Source organism: Pipistrellus kuhlii, unplaced genomic scaffold (genome assembly GCF_014108245.1).
Source record: "Pipistrellus kuhlii isolate mPipKuh1 unplaced genomic scaffold, mPipKuh1.p scaffold_m20_p_23, whole genome shotgun sequence".
NCBI lineage: Eukaryota > Metazoa > Chordata > Mammalia > Chiroptera > Vespertilionidae > Pipistrellus > Pipistrellus kuhlii.
In genome coordinates, this window is record NW_023425522.1 from 93,426 (window position 1) to 117,561 (window position 24,136).

Here is a 24,136-nt window from a genome sequence, read left to right on the forward strand (position 1 = left end):
AGCACCGGCCTGCGGATTGGGGGGGAGGGGGGTCCACGTTCAATTCGGTCAAGGGCATGTGCGTTGGTTGTGGGCACATGGGCACATCCCCAGTTGTGGGGGATGAGGGAGGAGGCTGATATATGTTTCTTTCTCATCGATGTTTCTAATTCTCTATCCTTCTCCCTTCTTCTCTGTAAAAAAATCCATAAAATATATATTTTTTAAAAAGTTAATTTTTAGCCTGTTATCATATATAGCTGTTGTGGAAAAAATATTAATAGCAATTACTAACTTTTTTAGTGTTTGCAATGTGCCAAGACTCTGGGCTATAAATAAACTTCATAACCATGATCTCATTTCATCCTCGTGGCAATCCTAGGAGGTAGGTATGATAGTTATTTCCATTTGCTAAATGAGAAAACTCCTTAAGTCACATAGCTAGCAAATGGCAAAAAAAAAAAAAAAAAAAAAGGCCTGGCTGGTGTGGCTCAGTGGTTGAGCATTAACCTATGGACCAGGAGGTCACAGTTCAATTCAGTCAGGACACATGCCTGGGTTGCAGGCTCAATCCCCAGTGTGGGGCATGCAGGAAGCAACCGATCAATGATACTCATTCTCTCTCTCTCTCTCTCTCTCTCTCTCTCTCTCTCTCTCTTTCTCTCTCCCCCTCACTCAAATCAATTTTTAAAAAATTGTTTTAATGGCAAAAGAGATTTGAAACAAGTATTTAGACTCTAAATCCCACTTTTTAACTTTTTAAAAAATATATATATTGTATTTTATTGATTTTTTACAGAGAGGAAGGGAGAGGGACAGTCAGTCAGAAACATTGATGAGAGAGAAACATCAATCAGCTGCTTCCTGCACACCCCCCACTGGGGATGTGCCCGCAACCAAGGTACATGCCCCCGATCAGAATCGAACCCGGGACCCCTGAGTCCACAGGCTGACACTCCATCCACTGAGCCAAACTGGTTAGGGCTACTTTTTAACTCTTAAGTGCATCAAATAGGGGGTCATGTAAAAAAAAAAAAAAAAAATCCTTAATGGAAGCCTTAACAAGGAAGGATTCTCATAATGTCTAGGTGGTAAACAGATCCCTAAATTCAGTCTGATCACCCAAACAGAATACAAGGCTTTTATATTCTGTATAAAATAATATAAATAAGCTCATTACTTAACAGGAACTCAGTACAACCTCCTCGAGCTAGTTTACCTAATATGTTAAGCCAATCTGGATTACAATACTATACGCATAGAAAATTTTGAAATAATAGTTTACTAATATACCAGTAATTTCCAATTTAGCAACAGCTAAGCTCTACTCACATAAACCTGGAAAAATTTACATTTCCATTCAAAACTTAATGTCCTTACTGAATAAAATAGGAGCTAACTGCAGCAAGAACCTCAAATTATCATAAGCAATGTTCAATTAATTCCGTGGCCATCAGCATGCCTCTCCCCCCAATAAGCCAAGTCTTGGGCTACTGTGAATTTAAGAAGATACAGAGGTAGAATCCAAAGGAATTTGTTGAACTTCTTACATTGGTGACTGGTTGGCAAGAAGCTTCGAAGCTAAGTTTACAGGACAGTCAATCTCCATTCCCATTTCCATGCTTATGGCCTTGCAGAACAGAGGAATGAGAGTTCACTTCTCCGTTACAATCATAGCATCACCAACCAAAGAAAGGCCTCATATGTCATAACTGGATGGGTGTGCGAAATGGCATCATTAACATGAAAGAGGACAAGTCCTCAAAGGGTTAACTACCAGAGACAAAACTTTTTTTTGACTGGAAGTCGCAGGATCTGGAACCACAGATAATACTTTTCTTTAAATCAGTGTAGGTGTAAGAAACAATGGGCTAGATCTGACCACTGGAGGGCACCCTAGCCATGCACAACTGCAAGGCGCTCACTGGAAACTCATCTCCAGGATAGTCCCCAGGCTGTGCGTTCCGCAGTCCAACACTTTGCTGCACTATAAATAAACTTTAAAAAGTGACTTTTGCCAAAACTGGTTTGGCTCAGTGGATAGAGCATCGGCCTGCAGACTGAAAGGTCCCAGGTTCGATTCCGGTCAAGGGCATGTACTTTGGTTGCGGGCACATCCCCAGTAGGGGGTGTGCAAGAGGCAGCTGATGGATGATTCTCTCTCAACAATGTTTCTAACTCTCTATCCCTCTCCCTTCCTCTATGTAAAAATCAATAAAATATATTTTTTTAAAAAGTAACTTTCCCTTTGCCAAAGGGAAAGAGGTCTTTCTTCTCTGTGCTTTTTCTTAAAGCATTTCTTTGAAAAACCCAGTATTTTTAACTCCTTCCTGTTCCTTTGGTATATCTGCAAATCTTTTAAAAGGCTAAATAAACTAGCTCTACAACAGAGGCCAGGCCCGGAGCAGCCAGGACCGGAACAGCTTGCTCCTTGCCTGCCTCCGCCCCAAGGCTGCCTCTCAGACATGGCTGGAAACTTTTGGGGGAACTTGAGGGTCTGCTGAATCAAGTGATGAAGGCTTAGATCTGGATGTGTTGAGTTAGTATAGCGCTGGGGTGTTGATCTGTGAGTGCCTTGTGTGGGGCCGGGATGAGGTTGGTTGATCTATTTGGAAATGTCTTTTGTGTGAAGTGTATCATTGGGCATGTGGAGGTATTATTGATTTGAAAAAATGCTAAGTAACAGATTTACTATCTGAAAAATTTAAAGTTCTGAAAGTTTAAGGTCTCTTGCCAAAAAGAGGTTTTAAATCAACACCTTAATTTTAATGGAGAAAGGGGAAGACAAGCCCTTCCCACCCAGAACAGGTAATCCAATTCCAACCAGCAGCTATGTTTAAACATTGTGTCCATTTACACTTGAATGGCTACACCTTTTGATAGCCTAAGGGCAAGTTTACATGTAAACAAGTTTGCTCTCAATTCCCAGGGCAGAAAAAAAACAAGGTTTAAAATTATTAGATTTTAAAATTTATTCTTAGAAATGTAAAAGTTTATTAATTAAAACAACAACAACAACAACAAAAAGGAGATTGAAAAACCTGATGAATAATAATAGCTGTTCATTGTAGTAGAGTCGGCGATATGGGAGGGGAGTGGACTGACTGTTCTCGGGGAAAGGGGGAGTGGTGGAGGGAGGAATAGACTGAACATAAACTGTGCACCTATGGATGAGGACAATGGGGGGGGGGGGGGGGGGGGGGGGGGGGGTGGAAACCTGGTGGAGGGGGGAAGAAATGAGGAACCTTTGTAATAATATGAACAATAAAGATTGATTTTTAAAATAAATAAATAAATCGCCGGGACCGGTTTGGCTCAATGGATAGAGCGTCGGCTTGGGGACTGAAGGGTCCCAGGTTCGATTCCGGTCAAAGGCATGTACCTTGGTTGCGGGCATAGCCCCAATAGGGGGTGTGCAAGAGGCAGCTGATCGATGACTCTCTTTCATCGATGTTTCTAACTCTCTCTCTCTCTCCCTTCCTCTCTATACAAAATCAATAAAATATATTTTAAATAAATAAATAAACTAGCTCTAGCACAGCCAGTGTGGCTCAGTGGTTGAATATTGACCTACAAAACCAGGAGGTCACAGTACAGTTCCCAGTCAGGGCACAAGCCTGGGTTGTGGGCTCGATCCCTGTGTGGGGTGTGGATGAGGCAGCCCATCAATTATTCTCTCATTATTGATGTTTCTATCTCTCTCCCCCTCTCCCTCCTCTCTGAAATCAATATATATATATATAAAATAAATAAGGCCCTGGCTGGTTTGGCTCAGTGGATAGTGTCAGACTGAAGGGTCCCAGGTTCGACTCCTGTGCTCAGTCCAACGTGCAGGAGGTAGCTCCCGTGCATCATTGATGTTTCTATCTCTCCCTCCCTCTCTGAAATCAATAAAAATATATTATAAATAAATAAATAAATAAATAAATAAATAAACAAACTAGCTCCAGCCACAGATACTACCCAGAAACTTTTTTCTGAAGGGCTTAGCAGCCATCTCTTTCCATTATAAACGTCAAGGAAGAAACTCAGTCACCCTGGGAGGCTCCATGACTACCTGCCCAAAGAGATTAGAGATTTTCCATTTTTCCTTCAGATAAAGGTAAGTAACTAGCACAGATGACCACCCCAACTGCCAGGTGAATTAAAGGTGAACTATAAAAGCACACATAGTAGATGGTGCCATCAAGTCTTACAAAAGGAATCAGGAGACTTTGTGATGTTTTAAGTGATGGGATTTCTTTTTTGTTTTTGTAATTCTGGGTTCATGTTTATTCAATAGTAGGACTATTTTCTTCCTTTCTACATTTTTAGAAACAATTTTCTAGGCAGGCAGGCAGATTTTATTTTTTAACTTTTCCCCCACTTCTTAGTGGGCTTTCTTGCCTTCCATATCAGGAAAATATTCCTCCCTGACTAAAGCTTCTTAGAGACTTAGCCCAGTCTTGCTGTCTGAGTGTTAAATCCTTCTCTATCACTGCCTCTGTGACACCTCTACTTGGATTATTTCAAAAACATTTTATTCAATACTGAACTCATGCTCTTCCCCCCGTTTCCCTTTCCAGATGCACAAGCCAGAAAAGGAAGAATTAGCCCTGACTCCTCCCTCACCCTTTCGCCCCAGAGTGAATCTATACCAAGCCCACTAAGCAAGCTCCTGAAAGAGCCCTCAGTGATCATCTGCTCCCCGGAGGAGCCAGGGTGACCTCTGACACACAGATCGGCTGGTGCTGCTCCAGGGACTGGAACTCCCCAGTGGCGCCCGCCATTCTTCAGATGCGCCTCCACTATTTCGCCTCATGAGAGCTGCCGTCTACTCTCGCTTACCTCTCCAACTTCGTCTCCCTGGCTCCTCCCGGGGAGGGGGGGGGGGCGTGAGTCCCACAGGACAGAGACCCTGCCTCTTTGCTGATGCTGTATCCCTAGGACAGTGCCTGTCACATAGCAAATACGTTTAAGAATAATGTTGAGCCGAAAACGGTTTGGCTCAGTGGATAGAGCCTCGGCCTGCGGACTGGAAGGTCCCAGGTTCGATTCTGGTCAAGGGCATGTATCTTGGTTTCAGGCACATCCCCAGTAGGGGGTGTGCAAGAGGCAGCTGATTGATGTTACTAACTCTCTATCCCTCTCTCTTCCTCTTTGTAAAAACTCAATAAAACATATTAAAAAAAAAAAGAATAATGTTGATAAAACAATTGTAGTATCTGACTTGGAAGGCAAATAAAACACTAACTAAATTATGCATGGTGAAGGGAAATTATGCATGTCTGTGTCCTATGGGGCTTGGACTATAGTGGGGCTAAAACTACGTTTGTTAAATCGTTTTTGCAAACCAGACACGACTTCAATGAAATACCATAATGGCACTGTGTCTATCGGCTGTGCAGTTCAGGTTTCCCTCTCCTCTATCCCCCTTCCCGTCCAGGGACGGCCGCCGTGTGAAGGCGGCCGGACGCCAGGCGGGCAGGGCGGGTGCGCTCCGCACAGGTGTGAGGGCCACACCCCCTCCAGCCTGCGGCTCCTCCGGGGGCTCCCGGGCCGACGGCCGAGGGCCTGCGCCGCGCCTGCCCCGCCCGCGGAGCCGGGCCACCGAGAGCGGCGTTCCCTCCGCGGCGGCGGCGGCGGCGGCGGCGGTGAAGGGGCCGCGGCACCGCCAGGAAGCGCCCGAGGAGGGCGGGTCTGAGTGCGGCACCCGAGCCCGCCGTTGCCAGGGTGCGGCTCGCCCTCTGTCCCAAACCCTCGCCACTCCGGCGAGACGCCGGGCTACCGGCAACGCCTCCGGGGCCGGGCCCGCCTGCGCTCGCCTCAACACGCGCATTCCCGGCCGCAGCCCGAACTGAGAAGCCGCAGGCTCCCCGGACGCCGCGCCCGCGCCGCCCACTCGGCCCCGCTCCCCCGGCTTCTTCCCAGGCCCCTACCTGGGAGCCGCGGGACTCATGGGTCCCTCCGCCGCGGAAGTGACGTCACGCCCCCGCCAAGCCCCACCCAATGACAGCTTTCGGGCTGCGCAAGCGCGCTGGCCGTGCTGCCCTCAGAGGATGGCCGAGGCGTCCACAGGGCCTCCTCCTCCCGAATGTCTCCCTCCGTTTTGTTTGGGGCTCCCCAAATTTGGGGCAGAGGGGGGACAAATTTGGACATGTGTGCTATACTTACCAAGACTTATTAGCCATAGTTATTAAAATATTATGACATACACCAAAAAAATCAATGATGTAAAAAATAATTCAACAAGTAAACATGAAGATCTGATTGGGTTTATTAAGTGATTCATGATTGGGGGAGCATCCCACCCAGCTAATAGGAGCTCCAAAGGACTACAGAAAGGGAAAGCTTTTTGTTTTGTTTTTAAATCTTTTTTTCTATTTTTCAATGCCTGTTGGCATACATTATTATATTAGTTTCAGATATACACCCCAGTGATTAGACATTACATATTTTACTAAGTGATCACCCAGTAAATCTCACACCATCTGACACCATACACGGTTGTTAGGATGTTACTGGCCATAATCCATATGCTGTACTTTACAGCCCCATAACTCCAGTCACAAAAGTACCAATTTGTACTTCTTAATCCCTTCACCCTTTCACCCATCCCCCCAACTCCATCTTGAAATATGGTAGCAATCATACTTGGGTAAAAACTGCAGTTTGAATTTTAACCTTGCTATCTGACTTCGACCTTCAACCTTCAATTACTTGCTTAAACAATAGGGTAGTTACAGGGGATTGACTCCCAATGACTCAGTAGCTTCAGGGGTAGAAACTATAGATAACCTTTAGTTCTGCTTTTGTATTATGGGCAAGATAGGGCCACATTCCAATGTTCAGCAGGGTGTGACAGGGAACGCACCCTGCAGGCTGTCCCCAGTCTTTAGAATTTAGTCTTTAGGACACATGTGTCAAACACCAGGCCCGCAGGCCAAATCCGTCCCGCCAGGCCTTGCAATGTGGCCTGCACCACGCTGTCGTCACTGCACTCCGCTGCGTTTCCATCACAATGACAGTTTATGACTGTTCAGTAAACCATTCGGCCCGCAATTTAGGCTGGATTTTAGATTTTGGCCCCTTCTCTGATTGAGTTCGACACCCCTACTTTAGGATTTAGGAACAGATAAGGACGTCCAGTTCTTTGTCCTGAGGGGCCAATCATGGTTAGCCAAGGCAGTGACATCACCACCGACCTGAGTAAAACCCCTGGACTGGGCGAAATTCTCTCTCTTCTGCCATGCTGCCGGAGTTAGTGGGACAGGGCCCATGCTAGCATGGAAAAGGCTCTTTTGTTTATTACATTGGACTCGGCTCCCTGGTGGTCCTTGGGGATCACGAATTCGTCTGGGATCCCCAGCCAGGACCATGAGGGACCCCAATCCAGAGAGCCTGACTGGCTGCGGTAGGTGTGTGTTTGTCTGTGTTTTTGTGTGAGCGCTCTGGAGGGACTGCCCCTCCATCGGGGCTCTTACCTGAGTGTTTGCCGGCTGCTGCGTCAGCCACGGTTTGAGCCCGGATTCAAATCTGTAATAAATTCTTGCTGGCTTAATCAAATTGGCTTCGGCGGTCCATCTTTTGGGGACTCGCTCCATAACACATCTAGCAACCGTCATAGCGTTCTCTGTATCTTGATTCTGCCTTTGTTTTGCTTCATATTTTTAAATCCTCACTTGAGGATATTTTTCCATTGATTCTAGAGAGAGGGAAAGACAGAGAGAAATATTGATGTGAGAGAAACTCATAAACTGGTTGCCTCCTGCACAGGAGGAGCTGAGGTCTGTACCCATGACCAGAATCAAAGGAAGGACCTTGAGCCTGCAGGCCAATGCTCTATCCACTGAGCCAAAACGGCCAGGGCTGCTTGTTCATTTAACTTCCTTTTTAGATTCAATTGTTGGTATATGTGTACTTATTGCCATGTTATTATTCATATTTTCTTTTTTGTTATTGTTCATTCTCACCTAATAATATTTCTGCCCCTAACCCAGGAGCCCACCTTATACAGCACAACTTACTTTAGTGGGACTCCAGTGCTCACAGACCCCGCCCTCTGAGTGTGTCTGCTTATGGAAGCGTTAGATGGTGTGCTTCAAGGTGGTCTGAAGCTGTCCACTAGGTGCATTGGTTCTGGAACCCCCAGAGAGGTGCAGGCCCAGGTCAGCCACTGCCTGTATTCTGCCGAGGCCACTCAGCATAAGCTACAAAGCAGTCTGCAGATGGTTGCTACTTGTGCTGGTCTTGTAGGTGCCCATGCAAGGCCAAGCTGTAAAGCAAGGCAGGCTGCTGCTAGCACTAGATCTGGGGCTACTTAGGGAGAACTGAGGCCAGCAGCTGCTTGTTTCAGAGATTTTAGGGAAATCTGAAGCATGAGCCAAGACAGGCCATTTGGATAAAAAAGCCAATGGAAACAGTATGGGTGCACCTGGCAGTTGGTTGGGGCAGAGTCTCAGGGAATCACCCGGATGGGGCAAACAGCATGAGCCAGTTGATGGAGTCTCAGATACAGGGCTGCAAGCCAATTGTGAGGTGTGGTGAGGGTCTCAATAAAAGAACAATGTCCTCTGTCAGCATTGGTCTGACACAAAGCTTCACACACATCCACCCCGGCTCTCATCCTGATGCTAGACAATTGTTTGTCAATGTAAGCAATGTTCAAGTTCGTAGAGAATTTTTCTGATTTTATTTAAGCCAAACTGCCAACAGTTGCCAGGAAGCAAAACCTCAAAGGATTGGGAAAATGCTCCAGAAAATGGCAGTTTTGCCCTAGCCAGTTTGGCTCAGTGGATAGAGTGTTAGCCTGTGGACTGAAGGGTCCCAGGTTCAATTCCAGTCAGGGGCACATGCGGGATTTTAGGCTCCATTTCCAATTGGGGGGCGTGCAGGAGCAGCCTGTCAATGATTCTCTTTCAACTGATGTTTCTGTCTTCCTCTCCCTTTTTCTTCCTCTCTAAAATCAATGAAAATGATTTAAAAGAAAATGGTAATTTTGTTCCTTATTTTATGCATTACAATCAAAAGAGGAGGTGCGAGAGGGTTACATGAAATCCAATGGTGATAGATTAAGGAGGTGGGAAAAAGCAAAGTGGGAAAATCTCTAGGACTGGCTAAAAAGTAAAATGAAAGACACATACTTCTTTTAACTAGGTGGGTACAGGAGAGTTAACAGTCAACAACTAACATGATAACAATTACAATGAGATTTGTGGTCTCTGCCCTGTGGTTGTGAAGGGGGTGGAAAAGAGGAAATTACCTTAACATTCCAAAGATATGTTATCATAGATGCAAAAAGACAACAGACAGTCTCAATTAAGGTAAAAATTGACTTTTGTCAGGGATAGTTCTAGCCCGGACATGACTTCCTGCCATGACCTGCTTTTATTTTTTATTTTATTTTTTTATTGCTTGTAGCCAGGACTCCTCTGGGCACTGAGGGTATAGAAGTAAAGAAAACAAAAATCATTACCCTCATGGAGTTTTTGTACTATGGAGGGAATAAAATAAAAAAAAATTCTTTTGAGAAAAAGCAGGGCAAGGAAGGGAGAATTTGGGGTTTAGGAGAGGTATGATTTTCATTAGGATGGCAAGGCTTGCAGGCCTCCCTGAGCAGGCAGAGTCTGATGACCCTGAGGAGCGGGGCTGGGCGGGTAAAGCATGGAGTCTGGGAGTGGAACACTTTGTAGCAGAGGGGGCAGAGGCTGAGTGCGCTTGGCAATTTGTTTTGGCCACCAACGCCTTATCCCAGCCTCAGTCCATTACACCCTGCAGCTTCAACCCAACGCCAGTCTTACTGCTTCAAACGTGTCATAGCTTTGGACTGGCCTGAACAGACCCGGTTCCCTCAGCCGGTCCAGGAACGCAGCAACGCGGGGCTCGTGGGTGTCGGCGGGCAAGCTCCCCAGACCCTTGGGCCTCTGCTCCCCAAAGACATGCCCTTGCTGGGATTTGTCTAACGACCTCTTCCCCGCCTCCCGGTTCGGCCCTGGCTGCGAGCAGACCGGGTGGTCCACGGCAGCCGCGGGCCCTGGAAATGCGGCTGGTGGGAACCGAAGCGTAAAATACTGGTTTTAGTTTTTGTTTAAAGATTGTAAAACATTTTATTGAATAAGCCTGCAATGTTTCTTAAATGCTGAAATGATAGGCTGGCTGTACTGGATGAAAGTTTGTTACTTAATTTCATTCATTTTCATTTTCCAAAATGCGGCTATTGCACCGGTCGGAGGAGAACCGAGGCCGGCACGGCTCTGTGGCTCGGCGCTGGGGAGCGGCGGGCCCGGGCGGACCAGCCTTCTCCCGCAGCAGCGCCCACCGGGAGGCGGCGCGGGCCCGGGACCCTCCGACGCGGAGGGCCACAGAGCGCCGGAGGACGGTGCGGAGTCGGGGGCCCAGGGGCTGGCAGGGGGGCCGTGCCAGGGCCCGCGGCTCGGCTCGTCGCCCCGCCCCTTTGCCGCAGAGCTCGGCCGGGGCGAACCGGATCCGGGCCCCAGCGCCACCCTCCTTGCCTTTTCACGGCTGGAGACCGGAAACGGGAGGCGGTCCCGAGCCAGACGGACGACGCTGGCAACCAACCACCGCCGCCGCTGGTGACGAAGGCCAGCGGGCGACCAATGGCGCGGCGCGAGGCGGTGCCTCTGGCTCCCAGCCTCCGCCGCGCGGCCCGGAGCGGGGGACCAGGCGGCGACCTGCGTGGAGGCGCCGTGGCCTCGCGCCCCCTCGCGCCGCCAGTTCGTCTTTGTCCGCGCCCCGCGCCCGTCCCGCCGCCGGCCGGGCCGCCCCGCGCCGCGCTGGCGTCGTCCTCGCCCCCGTCGCCGCCCCCCGCGCGCAGCCGGGCCTTGCCCCCGATGGTGTCCCGGCCCGAGCCCGAGAGCGAGGCCATGGACGCGGAGCTGGCGGTGGCGCCGCCGGGCTGCACGCACCTGAGCAGCTTCAAGGTGGACAACTGGAAGCAGAACCTGCGCGCCATCTACCAGTGCTTCGTGTGGGGCGGCACGGCCGAGGCCCGCCGGCGCAAGGTGAGCCCCGCCGCCGGGCCCGCCTGGCCTCCGCGGACCCTCGGGGCGCGCGCGCCGGGGTCCGGACCCGACCCTCCCTCCTCCCCTCCCCCCTTTCCCCTCTCCCTCCTCCGGCGCCCCCTCCCCCGCCTCCGGCACCTCCTCCCCCGCTCCCGTCTCGCCCCTCCCCCTCCCCTCCCTTTTCCCCACTCCATCTCTCCCTCCCTCCCCGCCCCCTTCTCCCCTCCCTCCCTTTCCCTTCCCTCCCTCCCCGCCCCTCCCCTTCCCCCATTGCCCCTCCCCTCCCCCGCCTCTGGCGCCCCCTCCCTCGCTCCCGTCTCGCCCCTCCCCTTTCCCCACTCCATCTCCCCGCCCCCTTCTACCCTCCCTCCCCGCCCCCTCTCTCCCCTCCCTCGCCGCCCCCGCCTCGCCCCTCCCCCACTCCGCCTCTCCCTACGGCCCCCTCCCCCGCCGCCCCTCCCCCACTCCACCTCTCCCTCCCGTCGCCCCAGCCCCCGGCCTCCCTCCGCCCCCGGCCTCCCTCCGCCTCCGGCGCGGGGTGTTGAGTGGGGGCGGACAGGGCCTTTGGGGCAGATGAGGGCGGGCCTGGGGTGGCGTTTTCCCTTCCCCGTTGGCCGCCTAGTGCGAGGAGGCCCGTCTCCTCCGTCCCGGCCGGAGGAGGCGGGTTCGGGGCGGGTTCCCGGAGAGGAAGACACCAACTTAGTCGATGGGCCTGGACGGCCGCGGCGGCCTGGGGTGGGCCCGGCTGCGCCCGCCCCGGGGGGTGCCCGTCCCGGGAGGGGGGGCGGCCCTGTGCGGGGCTGAGGCCCCCGGGACGCCGCGGGGCAGGCTCGGGGCCAGGACGGGGTCCGGGGGTGTGGGAGGGGAGGGGCTGCAGTCCTTGCGGGCCGTATCTACAATATTAATAGGGAGCCGCAGAGAAGCCCTTGCAGCGGGGAGGGGGTGGGGAGCGGGGAGCGGACTGGACAGACCGGGGAGGCTGGGGCAGGTCGGACCAGGGTGCCTTCTTTGACCAGAGAAATGAACCACCTCCGTAGACACGGACGAAAGAGTGTGTAGTGCTGTTATTATTTTTAGGAACACATTTCATCCGAGTGATTAGGCTTAATCATTTGGAAACCAGGAAATACTGGTATTTTTCATCTGATTTTACAGTGAAATGCGGTTGTTCAAGTTTACAGTTTGAGGTTGGGTGTTGGGCGTTTACCACCTTCAGTGGCATGTTTTAAAATTAATTTTTAAATGCACAAATGAAGGAGATCAGTCTTGTCAAGTAGAGAAGATCAGATTCTTAAGGAGCTGGTTGGGGACCTACCTCGATGGGAAGACGCTCTGTGGCCTTCCGGTGTTGGGTCTATTTACCTAGCACTTCCGCTGGCTTTCCAGGGGCTCTCCTCCCGGGCCTCACTTCCTAATTCCTTACCAGGTCCTGGCTGGCGGCGCAGGGGGTCTGTTACTCTGTCCCTCCCGGTGTTTCCCAGGAAGCATAAGACATCGTGTTTGCGGGTCCTCAGGTCTAGCAGGAGCTTGGTTAATTGGTTCTCCACCTCCAGGGCGGACTCTGCAGCTTGTCCGCCGCTCCCCAGTCATCTATCTCAGGCCCCTTAGTTAGCATTGATGGCAGGTTTTACATCCTCTCTGATGGCTTAGACAGCTTTCTATGTCCTTCACCTCAGCTTGGTGGTCAAAGAAGGTGGCAAAAAGAAGTACTGAGTCTTCAATGGAATTACAGGCCATCTATCTATCTAATACATATATAGATTAAATAGTGGGAGTGCCACTTGGCTGGCTGGGGTGAGCAGCACTCCCACAGCAGGAGCAGCCGCTCAGAGGGCAGGTCCACAGCTCTTGGCCGACCAGGATGAGTGGTGCTCCCACCGCGGGCAAATCCCCGCAGGCCACACAGCCCACCAGTGCACAGATCCGTGCGCCAGGCCTCTAGTAGCTAAATGAGCATCCCTGATGTGCAGCTCATAAGAAGGGGCATGCTTTATAATGGGAAAACTTAACAGATTCACTGACTTGTAGGGCATGTTTACCTTAATTTTTCTTTTATCAGTAATGGTATTGGGAAGCATTACCTTTTAGGATACCTAAAATCAGATATGATGAAATTATTGCTAATGGAATTGTGTGCCTTTGGGGAAAAAAATCGACTGGCTGAAACCAGTTCTTTTATTTTTTTATTTTTATTTATGTACCCAGGTACATTACACCTCTGTTTTTTTGTACTAGAGGCCCTGCCCATCTGCGTGTGCCACCGCCCACCTGCCCGCAGCCCCGCCCACCCGCCTGCTGCCCTTCCTTTCAACCTAACTTTTCCACCCAGAGTTTGAGTGCACCACCCCCAACCCCTCCCATCTTCTCTGGCCATTTCAAGCCCCGCCCTCAGTCCCACAAGGCTCCTCGGGCTGGTCCCGCCTCCCCCAGGGGCCTTCCCGCTTCCACCCAGTGTCCAGAGCAACTCTGTGGCTCCGCCCGGCAGGGCACTGGAGGAGAGCGTGGAAGCCTCGCGCCTGCTACAGAGTTTCGAGTGCTGCACTCCTTCCCGGGCGGGCGGGCGGGCGGGCGGGCGGCGGCGGAGCGCTCTGAGTGGAGTGGTGAGTGGCGAAGGACTGGTGAGGGGGCCCTCCCTGCCACAGGATGGTCCCGCCTCCTCCAGGCGCCTCCGGCTATGCACACAACCTCCTGCTGAACGGTTGTTACCGTGTGAGGGTGTCATGACCATTAGCATACTAGCTCTTTGTTTTATAGGACTAGGGCCTGCACTGGGGAGGGGTCCTCAGCCCAGCCTGCCCCCTCTCACATACTGGGAGCCCTCAGGGGATGTCCTACTGATGGCTTAGGCCCACTCCCCATTGAGAGCGGACCTAAGCTGCAGTCTGACCTCCCTTTGTGGGGAGGCTGATCAGGGGAAGGCACAGCCCCATCACCCCGCTGCTGCAGCCACTGCCAGTCACCGCAGCCGCCAAGGTGTTTTCATCAACACGACTCCAGTCCTTTCACCGAGAAAAAATGACAACTTTCTTTAAGCATTTTCAAGATGTGTCTTTTGTAGGATATGACATTTCTTTATTTTTATCTTCACCTGAGGATATATTTCCATTGATTTTTTTACCCCCTTCCCTCCAATTGCAGGCTTGGCCCCTTCCCAAGCCTAAAGCCTGAGCATGGATGTAAAGGAGCATCTGTGCTGGTCCTAGGGTGCTCACAGCTCGCTCTGACCAGTGCTTCAGCTCGGGGCCGTCTCCCGCCAACTCCTCAACACCCCTGTGCAGCTCTCTTAGGACAGTTTTCCACGGTTCCTGTCTTATGGAAGTAAAGGTTGCAGACTGGTGCGCAGGCCTGCACGCCACATGCATGAGTGCTCTGCCTGTCCCTTCTGGGCTGGGCCCTTGCTTGGCCTTGTGTGTGCAGAGGGAAGCTTAGAAGGGACAGTCTTCGGCTGCGAGGGCGAGTCGGCTCCCAGGTTCAGGCAGGCCCTGGTCCATGTTCCAGCTGTGCCTCTCCTGGCTTTCCTGTCACGGCATTTACAGTTTCCTCCATGTCAGAGGGGCTGCCAGCCCACCTCATGGGCGAGTGTGCGGATTGAAGGAGAACAACAGCCCAGTGTCTAGTGAGCAGTCAGCAAGCAGCAGGTAATGTTGGTGTTGCCTGCTGTTATTTTCAGAGGCCCTTTCAGTATTTGTTTTAAAACGTTTTTATTGATTTCAGAGAGAATGGGAGAGAGAGCGAGAAACATCAGCGATGAGAGAGAATCATTGATCGGCTGCCTCCTGCATGCCCGCTGTGGAGAGCTTTGTGGAGCGATGTGGGCGGTGAGCTCGCAGAGCGAGTGGCACAGGGCCCGCTGTGCATTGCAGAGTGAGGAGAGAGCAGCGCGGGACGTCATGGGGTGGTGGCAGAGTGTCATGGTGTGTCTCAGGGCATCGGTCATGGCCCTGATCGCAGGCTAGGCCTACGAACGCTACCTGTGCACGATTTTGTACACTGGGCCTCTTGTATTTAAAATAAGTGTGATTGCCATATTGTGTTAGAAAACTGACCTTCTTGGTTATTGAGTTACTGTATGAGTTATTGTCCATTGGGCTTATGATTGCTGTGACTAAAGTTTTATGTTTCTGTGGTCTAATTCTTGGCAAAAAAAACTTCCTTTTTTCTGTTTTTGTATATTGCTTTGGATCATGTCCCTCTCTGTCTGTTTTTTTGCTTCTAAATTTGCTGCGGTTGGGGGTTATCAAATTTAAATTGCTACCCAGACCCAGGGCAGGTAGGCCGTGAGTTGCTAGCCTGCTGTGGGGCTAGAAGTTGGGCCTGGCGGCTGGTGGGGACAGAATGCAGACTTCGCTTCTAAAACCGAATGTGGTGCACATCTAAGGAGCTCGCAGGTTTTGGTGAACTGTGGACGTGCTCTGACATGGAGCTAGTGTTGAAGTTGGTCCGAAGGTTGTGGGTTATTAAGCTGATTAACATGGAACTAGTGTTGAGCTAAATGAAGGAGGTGCCTCTAGGGGTCTGGAGGCCATTGAGACGATAAACAGAGTGATCTGTTCACAAAATTACACTTTGAGGAAAGTCCCTGCTTTCCCCCCTGCCCACACTGTTCTGTGGATGGATGGACCCCCTTGCTCACGTATTTCTCTGAGGACCAGTACTGGTTTTCATTTTCTTCTCTGTTCCAGGCCAAGTCCTGCGTCTGCCACGTCTGTGGTGTCCATCTGAGCAGGCTGCACTCCTGCCTCCACTGTGTCTTCTTCGGCTGTTTCACAAAGAAGCACATTCACGAACACGCGAAGTCCAAACGGCACAACCTGGGTAAGGCCGCTGTGACAGCGTTGGGGAGTTACCGCCCTCTGCTGTCTGGATTTAGATTTGCAGTTCCACACTCCTAAAGTCCATTTCTTCTGAAACTTCACAGGGGAAACGAAAGACAAAGTGAACCCAAACAGATCATTTACCCAGCTTGCCTGTGGCATTTAAGTTGGTGGTGTAATCTTTTTAAAAGAATATTTTTTATTAATTTCAGAGAGGAAGGGGGAGGGAGAGAGAGATAGAAACATCAGTCATGAGAGAGAATCATCAATCGGCTGCCTCCTGCACACCTCACACTGGGGATCAAGCCCACAACCTGGGCATGTGCCCTGACTGGGAATCGAACCGTGACCTCCTGGTTCATAGGTCGACTTTGAACCGCTGAGATATGATGGCCGGTGGTGATGTAATTTTAAATGATAAATTATGATGGCTTACCCCTTATATCCTGCTAATTTTCTTTGATGGATTATTAGAGCCTCAACTTGCCTTCTGAAAAACATGGTTAGGATTTAGGTTAGGCAAATGTTCACAAAGGAAGAACTTAAATGCAGTATTAGGTTACTGGTGTTAACAGGGAGCTGTTTACATATGCGCTTTTTTTGCTTTCAGTAATGGATTTTATTGTTGTGAGTAATACCCGTTCACTAACATGCTGACAGCACTGTGTGGCATCAGGATATGGCTGGCTCCCTTTCGTACTTGCAGATGGAACTCTCATGTCTGGAACTTCACTTAAAGCAAGGTTTTATTTTCTTAGGGTAGTTGTTAAACATTTGTCTCCTTCACAATAGTGTTTCTGTTAAACTTGTGAGATTGTCACTGTATCCTTAAGAAAATTACTTCCAGCCGAAACCGGTTTGGTTCAGTGGATAGAGCGTCAGCCTGTGGACTGAAGGGTCCCAGGTTCGATTCTGGGCAAGAGCATGTACCTTGGTTGCTGGCACATCCCTGATAGGGGGTGTGTAAGAGGCAGTTGATGGATGATTCTCTCTCATCCATGTTTCTAGCTCTCTATCTCTCTCCCTTCCTCTCTGTAAAAAATCAATAAAATATATCTTTAAAAAAGAAAGAAAGAAAAAAAATCACTTCCAAAGGTATAAGCCAAAGAATGTGCCACAAAGTGCTTCGTGTCGCTCTAATTGAAAAAGGTATTTCACAGATTGCAGAGTCACTGTGCTGATGCGTGTCCCTTAAAGCTCCTGTAAGCGGTGTACATAGAGAAGGTAAAGTTGAGACTGACACAGCGCATGTCTGATTTTTCCTAAAAGTTTTTTCTTAGGAAGCAGAGTGATGTTAAACAACACAGACCTCTATCTTCTATGATGTGTTCACCAGCCAGTCGTTTTATTGTGAGCACAGGGAAGCTGTAACCTCAATATCTTGCTGTTTTCAGTAGATACAATTATTGAAATTTTGTTGTTAATCCTCACCTGAGGATATTTTTCCATTTTTTTAAATGTATTTTTATTGATTTCAGGGAAGAAGGGAGAGGGTTGGGGGGGTGGGGGAGAGAAACAGCAACGCTGATAGAAAATCATTGATTGGTAGCCTTCTGCAACCCCTACTAGGGATCTAGCCCACAACGCTGGCATGTGCCCTTGTTTGGAATTGAACCTGGGACCCTTCAGTCCGGAGGCTGATGTTCTATTCACTAAGCCAAACTCAGCTAGGGCTCCATTGATTTTTAAGGAGAGTGGGAGAGAGAAAGTCAGAAAGAAACATTGAAGTGAAAGAAACATCAACTGGTTGCCTCCTGCATGAGCCCTGACCAGGGCCTGGGGAGAAGCCTGCAACCGATGTACATGCTCCTGACTGGTATCAACCTCGGGACCCTTTGGTCCACAGGGCAATGCTCCATCCACTGAGCCAGACCACCTAGGGCAGTAGTTACAATTATGATGGAAACAGAACCCGAAGTAAACCTGAGCCTAAATGGTCAGTTAAGACCTGGCCAAGTGGCTCCATTGGAACGTCCTCCCCTGTACCAAAAAGGTTGTGGGTTTAAATCCCAGTCAAGGTGTGTGGGAGGCAAGTGATCAGTGTTTCTCTGTCACATACATTCTTTTTTTTCTTTCTCTCCCTTTTCCTCTCTTAAATTAACAGAAACATATCCACAGGTGAGGATTTTAAAATACTTTTTAAAAAGATCAGTCTTTGACAAAGGATGCAAGAACATACAGTGGGGTGGGTAAAGGTAGTAGTCTATTCAGTAAAGGTTTTGAGAAAATTCGACAGATAGATGCAGAAAAATGAAACTAAAGTATCTGGTTATTCTATATCCTATATAATAAAAGTCTAATATGCAAATTGTTCAAATGGCAGAACAACCGGTGGAATGACCAGTGCTATGATGCACACTGACCACCAGGGAGCAGGCATTCAATGCAGGAGCTGCCCCCAGCCTGCAGGCCCCAGACCAGCTAAGGCGGGGGTTGGGGATGGTGGGGAGGGCAGAGGGGGAAGTCTGATCGCCTTGCCAATTGCCCTGTAGAGGGAGGCAGCAGGGTTATCAAGGGACAGGGCTGGCTGGTGAACGGGCTAGCACCGCCCCCAATTTCCCTGCCAAGTGCCTCTGGAAGCAGCGGGCAGAGCCAGCCCAGCCAAAGCAGGTGCCAGCAGGGCCCCCCCGATTGCTCCGCCAGTCTAAAAATCCTAGAAGAAACTTCTGGGCAGCAAAATCTCAGACATCTCTCATAGCAATATGTTTTGAATACATCTAGGGCTAAGGAAACTAAGGAAAAAATAAACAAATGGGTGTACCTCAAAATAAAAGCTTCTGCACTACAAAAACCATCAACAAATGAACAGGGCCCATTGTATGGGAGACTGTATTTGACTGATGTATCTGATAGAGGGTTAATATCCAAATATGTAAGGAACTCATACAAAAGGACCTAAATAGACACTTCTCCAAAGTAGACATGCAGGTGACCAAGGGACATACGAAAAAATGCTCAAAGTCATTGGTCATCAGAGAGGCAAATTAAAACAATGAGGTATCACCTCACACCTGTCAGAATGACTGCAATCAACAAATGACAAGTGCTAACGAGGATGCGGAGAAAAGGAAACCCTAGTGCACAATATGGAGTTCCCTCAAAAAATTAAATATTGAATTGTCATTTGACCCAGTGATCCCACTTTAGGAATCATATATAATAAAGAGCTAATATGCTAATTAAACGGAACAGAATGACCGTCTGGACTACATTCCATACAAAGCTGGGGCTGCGAGGACCGTCAGAGGCTGTGATGGCCAAGCCCCTTGCGTGAATTTTGTGTATCGGACTTCTAGATATCCTAAGAAACCTGAAGCACCGATCAGAAAGAATGTATGCACCCCTATGTTCATAGCAGCACAATTTACAGTAGCTAAGGTATGGCTGAAGCAGATTCCTTTGTACACCTATTGTGAAGATATACCACAGTTTGTTTATTTGTCCAGTGTTAGGTGCTTGGATTGGTTATTATAAACAACTAGAGGCTGGTGCATGAAATTGGTGCATGGGGTGTGTGCGTCCCTCAGCCCAACCTGCATCCTTTCCAATCTGGGACCCCTCAAGTGCAGTCAGACATCTCTCACAATCCAGGAGTGCTGGTTCCCAACCGCTCGCCTGCCTGCCTGGCTGATTATCCCTAACCGCTTCTGCCTGCCAGCCTGATCACCCCTAACTACTCCCCTGTCAGCCTGATCAACATCTAACTGCTCCCCTGCTAGCCAGATTGCCCCTAACTCCCCTCCCCTGCTGGTTTGGTCACCCCTGACTGCCCTCCCCTGCTGGCCTGGTCACCCCTAACTGTCCTCCCCTGCAGGCCTGTGTCTCACCCCCTCCGCCCCCCCAATAGACCAGGTTGCCCCTAACTGCCCTCACCTGCCAGCCCAGTCACCCCCAACTGCCCTCCCCTGCTGGCCTTTTTTTAAACTTCTTTATTGATTATGGTATCACATAATTGTCCTCATCCCCCCCCATTACCATCCCAAACCCCTCCCCACGTATGCCCACCCCCTATTGCCCATGACCTCTGGTTAGGCTTATATGCATGCACACAAGTCCTTGGTTGATCTCTCCCCTTTGCCCCCACCCTCCCCTGCCTTCCCTCTAAGATTTGACAGTCTGATCGCTGATCTGTCTCTGGGTCTGTTTCTGTTCATCAATTTATGTTGTTCATTGTTTCCCCTAGATGTGTTAGGTCATGAGATACAAGGAATGCCCTTAAAAGGGCCAAAACTGAGACAACCCATAATATTATAGTTATGCTGAAAGGCAAATGAATCAGTCTGTAGTGAGTTTCTTTCTGGGCCAACAGTTCTTTTGAGTCCCAATTTCAATGTCAAACAGTTCCTTATGTGTACATGTCAGCCATGGTATTTCAGATCTGGTTGGTGGACAAATGATGTTGTTGATGCAGGTCTGAGCATCTCTGGTTTGGTCCTAGGCATCCTTCAGTGACGCACAGCTCCTGTCTGCTAGTATGGCAAGCCGTTGTCAGCATCTTCCATCTCTGGACTGATTCTCTTCTGTCTTCATGGCTGGGGCACTCCTGTCAATTCCTCTCTGTTGCAGGAATCCACATGGTCTTGGAGTTGTTTTCTGAAAATATACATACATATTCTTGACCAAAAGTTAATAAAGGTATATTTTCTATAAATTTGACTTGGGGTCCTTTTTCTTTTTTCTTTTTTTCCCCAAATGATTTTCCTCTGGCTTGTTTTGACACCATCTATGTTTTTCATGGGTATTTCATATGAAAGTTAATTTTCTAAAGTACAAATTTTCTAGATGTAATTTACTTATATTTTTCCTTACATGATATTTTTCCATCATCACCCCCTTTTTAAATTTAAATATTAGGAGGCTTTTGTCTTTAAAAAAAAAATCTTTATTCAGATTATTACAGGTGTTCCTCTTCTCTCCTCCCATAGCTCCTCTCCACCTGATTCCCCACCCCACGCCCTTATCCCCACCACTGTCTTCATCCATAGATGTAAGATTTTTGTCCAATCTCTTCCCGCACCCCTCAGACCCCCTTCCCCCTGAGAATTGTCAGTCCACTCACTTTTTATGTCCCGATTCTATTATATTCACCAGTCCATTCTGTTTTTTTAGATTTTTTATTCACTTGAATTTTAGATTCACTTGTTGGTATGTATTTTATGTCTTTTTGTTGTTCATTTTTTTTTTACCTTTACCTTTTTCTTCTTTCTCTTCTTAAAGAATGTCCTTCAGCATTTCCTGTAATCCTGGTTTGGTGGTGATGAACTCCTTTTGCTTTTTCTTATCTGTGAAGCTCTTTATCTGACCTTCAATTCTGAATGTCAGCTTTGGTAGGTAGAATAATCTTGTTTGTAGGTTCTTGCTGTTCATCACTTTGAATATTTCTTGCCACTCCCTTCTGGCCTGCATAGTTTCTGTTGAGAAATCTGCTGACAGTTCTATGGGTACTCCCTTGTAGGTAACTAGCTGTTTTTCTCTTGCTGCTTGTAAGATTCTCTCTTTGTCTTTTGCCCTTGGCATTTTAATTATGATGTGTCTTGGTGTGGTCCTCTTTGGATTCCTCTTGTTTGGGGTTCTGTGCACTTCCTGAACTTGTAAGTCTATTTCTTTCACCAGGTAGGGAAAGTTTTCTGTCATTATTTCTTTCAATAGGCCTTCAATATCTTGTTCTCTCTCTTCTTCTAGCACCCCATAAATCCGGATGTTGGTACGCTTAAAGCTGTCCCAGAGGCTCCTTACACTATCCTCACACTTTTGGATTCTTCTTTCTGCCTCTCTGCTTGGGTGTATTTTGCTTCCTCATATTCAAGGTCTTTGATTTGACTCTTGGGGTACGTTGATCTACAGTTGAGTTTCTGAATATTCTTTATTTCGGACAGTGTATGCTTAATTTCTGACTGGTCCTTTTTCATTTTTTTGGCATTCTCATTAAGGTCCTTGAAGGTCTCATCAAATTTCTCAGTGGTTTTTAGAAGATTCTTGAGTAACCTTATAAATGTGGTTCTGAACTCTGTGTCGACCAGTAGTTTACTTTCCTCCATCTCTCCCATTTGTGTCATGCTTCTGTGTTTCTGCATTTTGGCTTCCTCCCTGTGTTGATGGAGTGGCTTTGTGTGATAGGTGACCTATAGGGGCCAGTAGCTCAGCTTCCCCAATCACCTGAGGTGGTTGCTCTTGGTACACCCCTTTGTGGGCTGAGTGCAAAGTCTTGATGTAGTTAAGCCTTGATTGCTGTTGGTATGCTGGGAGGAATTGTCCTCCGGGCCAATTGGCTGTGAGGACCCGCTATGTGTATAATGGAGGAACTGCTGAGCTGGAGACACGCTTATGATGCAGGCCTTGTTTCAGTGGGGCTTTGATGCTCACTGAGTCCACCTCCCGAATGTGTCACATGGATGAGAGGAGTTGAAATCTGGTATCTCACACTGACCACTAGGTTCACTGGCTTCTGGATCTCCAATGGGGTGCAGGTCAACTACTGTCTGAGGTCACCCTGTAGGAGCTACAGTGAGAACCACAGTCTTCTCCTCCCTGCTTGGAGCTTGGAGGCTTTGGAGCTGTCTGCACCAGGTTGCAAGTTTGCTAGGTTAAACTGCAATAGAGAAGGCCATTCATATGCAAAAGCCACTGCTTGGAGCTTGAGTGAGTTTGTAGATTGTGCGGGAGAGAGTCTCAGGGTGGAGTCTCAGAGCATCACTAGGCTAGGGCATGGCAAACAGGGATGGCTGCCAGTCTGCTGTCTCTGCCTCTCCAACTGCGTCCCCACGTCTCGCAACCCAGCACAGCAAACAGTTATTCTTGCGTACAGCTCTGCGAGCAAACCACCCTCACTTTCTGACCCGATGGCAGACAGTACAGCTTCTCCCCAGAAACTGGATTTCAGAGAGATCGGGAGCTTGTTTCTCTCTGGGTTGAAGAAAGCAACGCCCGCTGCCAGCCGGGATCCACCACCGGCCCGTATTGGATGTGCCCCTGTACCTCAGTTTTTCAGCACCTGTTCCCTGATTGTTCTTTTCTCTTTCCGTCTAGTTGTAGAACTTCCACTCAGCCAGCTTTCCCGTGGTTCTGAGTGATAGACGTTTTGTCTTTTAGTTGTAGTTGGAAATTGTTGTGAACGGCCGCAGTTTAGATGTTTACCTACGCTGCCATCTTGGATCAGTAATATCTTTGATGCAGAATTTAATTTGGATGAAGTCAGGTTAATCTTTTTCCCTTTGGTGCTCGTCCTTGTGGTATGTTGATCCATGAAGACTTGCTATTGCGTCTTCTCAGGCTAATAAACTTCTAGCTCTTGTGTTTAGGTCCCAGGTCCAGTGAGTTGGTGTCTGTTTTGTCAGGTGAGGTCCAGCCTCACTCTGGCCTGTGGAGACCTCGTTGTCCCCCCACCGCTTGTTGAGAAAGCTGTCTTTCCACTGTTGACACCCCCACCCCATGTTACTATAGTTTGCACAGTGCATGTGAACACACCCTAGATCACATGTGTCAAACACAAGGCCCGCGGGCCAAATCCGTCCCGCCAGGCCTTGCAATGTGGCCCGCACAGCGCTGTCATCACTGCACTCCGCTGCGTTTCCATCACAATGACAGTTTATGACTGTTCAGTAAACCATTCGGCCCGCGATTTAGGCTGGATTTTAGATTTTGGCCCCTTCTCTGATTGAGTTCGACACCCCTACCCTAGATAATGGCATGCCTCTTCCTGGCTGGGAGTTTTGTGATTGGCTGTCTGCTTGGCATATTTTTCATGGAATGCCTTTGCTTTTCTGAAAACGTTTCTTCTCCCTGTTTAGCTTGTCCCATGGGTATCGCCATGCAGGACTGTGCTGTTAGCCTGTGGTGACGTGCAGGGAGTGTGTTGAGTCTGATTGGGGAGGCGGGCTCCTGTCCTGCTAAGCGTGTTGGAAGGGGCTGTTCCAGAGGACCTGGCAGGACTGCCAGTGCTCTGAGCTGAGTCGTGGTCGCGGGAGACGCGCTGGGAGGAGCTGCGGGTCACGAGGTGTGGCTGCGCAGCGGGACGGCCGCGGTGTCCATGCGCTGACCAGTGACCAGACAGGACTGGGAGGACCCATGATACCAGATGGGACAGGCGGGGAGTAATTTGTCAAAGAGCATGACTACCAAGCACAGCGCTGAATTTCCCATTACTCTAAGTTTGTGCTGTTTCCTCCATGCTCTTGCCTCTCAAATCTGATAATGCTTGTTGACTCCAAGCCAAAATAATTCCTTTAAATTGTTGAGTTGATACTCATTCAGTTCAATTGTCCATTGCTCAAAGAGCTTCATCTTATTTACCTTTATAATGAACTAATTTGAAATCAGCTGTCTCCCTATTTTACAGAGATTGAG

The 24,136-nt window shown here is 49.1% G+C and overlaps 2 protein-coding genes across 3 annotated transcripts in view; one reads left to right on the forward strand and one right to left on the reverse strand.

The window, feature by feature from the left end:
- Positions 1-5,949, reverse strand: part of DHRS7B (dehydrogenase/reductase 7B) — a 56,258-nt gene extending 50,309 nt beyond the window's left edge. Inside the window, exon 1 of the mRNA XM_036452078.2 lies at positions 5,898-5,949. Coding sequence (XP_036307971.2) covers positions 5,898-5,917 — 20 coding nt within the window. The 5' untranslated portion in view covers positions 5,918-5,949. The remainder of the gene's footprint in view (positions 1-5,897) is intronic.
- Positions 5,950-10,615: 4,666 nt separating this feature from the next.
- Positions 10,616-24,136, forward strand: part of USP22 (ubiquitin specific peptidase 22) — a 41,627-nt gene continuing 28,106 nt past the window's right edge. The window contains exons 1-2 of one of the 2 annotated variants that reach the window (XM_036452242.2): positions 10,616-10,979; positions 15,662-15,794. In XM_036452242.2, coding sequence (XP_036308135.1) covers positions 10,809-10,979; positions 15,662-15,794 — 304 coding nt within the window. In that variant the 5' untranslated portion in view covers positions 10,616-10,808. The remainder of the gene's footprint in view (positions 10,980-15,661; positions 15,795-24,136) is intronic. The other variant, XM_036452243.2, reaches the window with a different exon arrangement.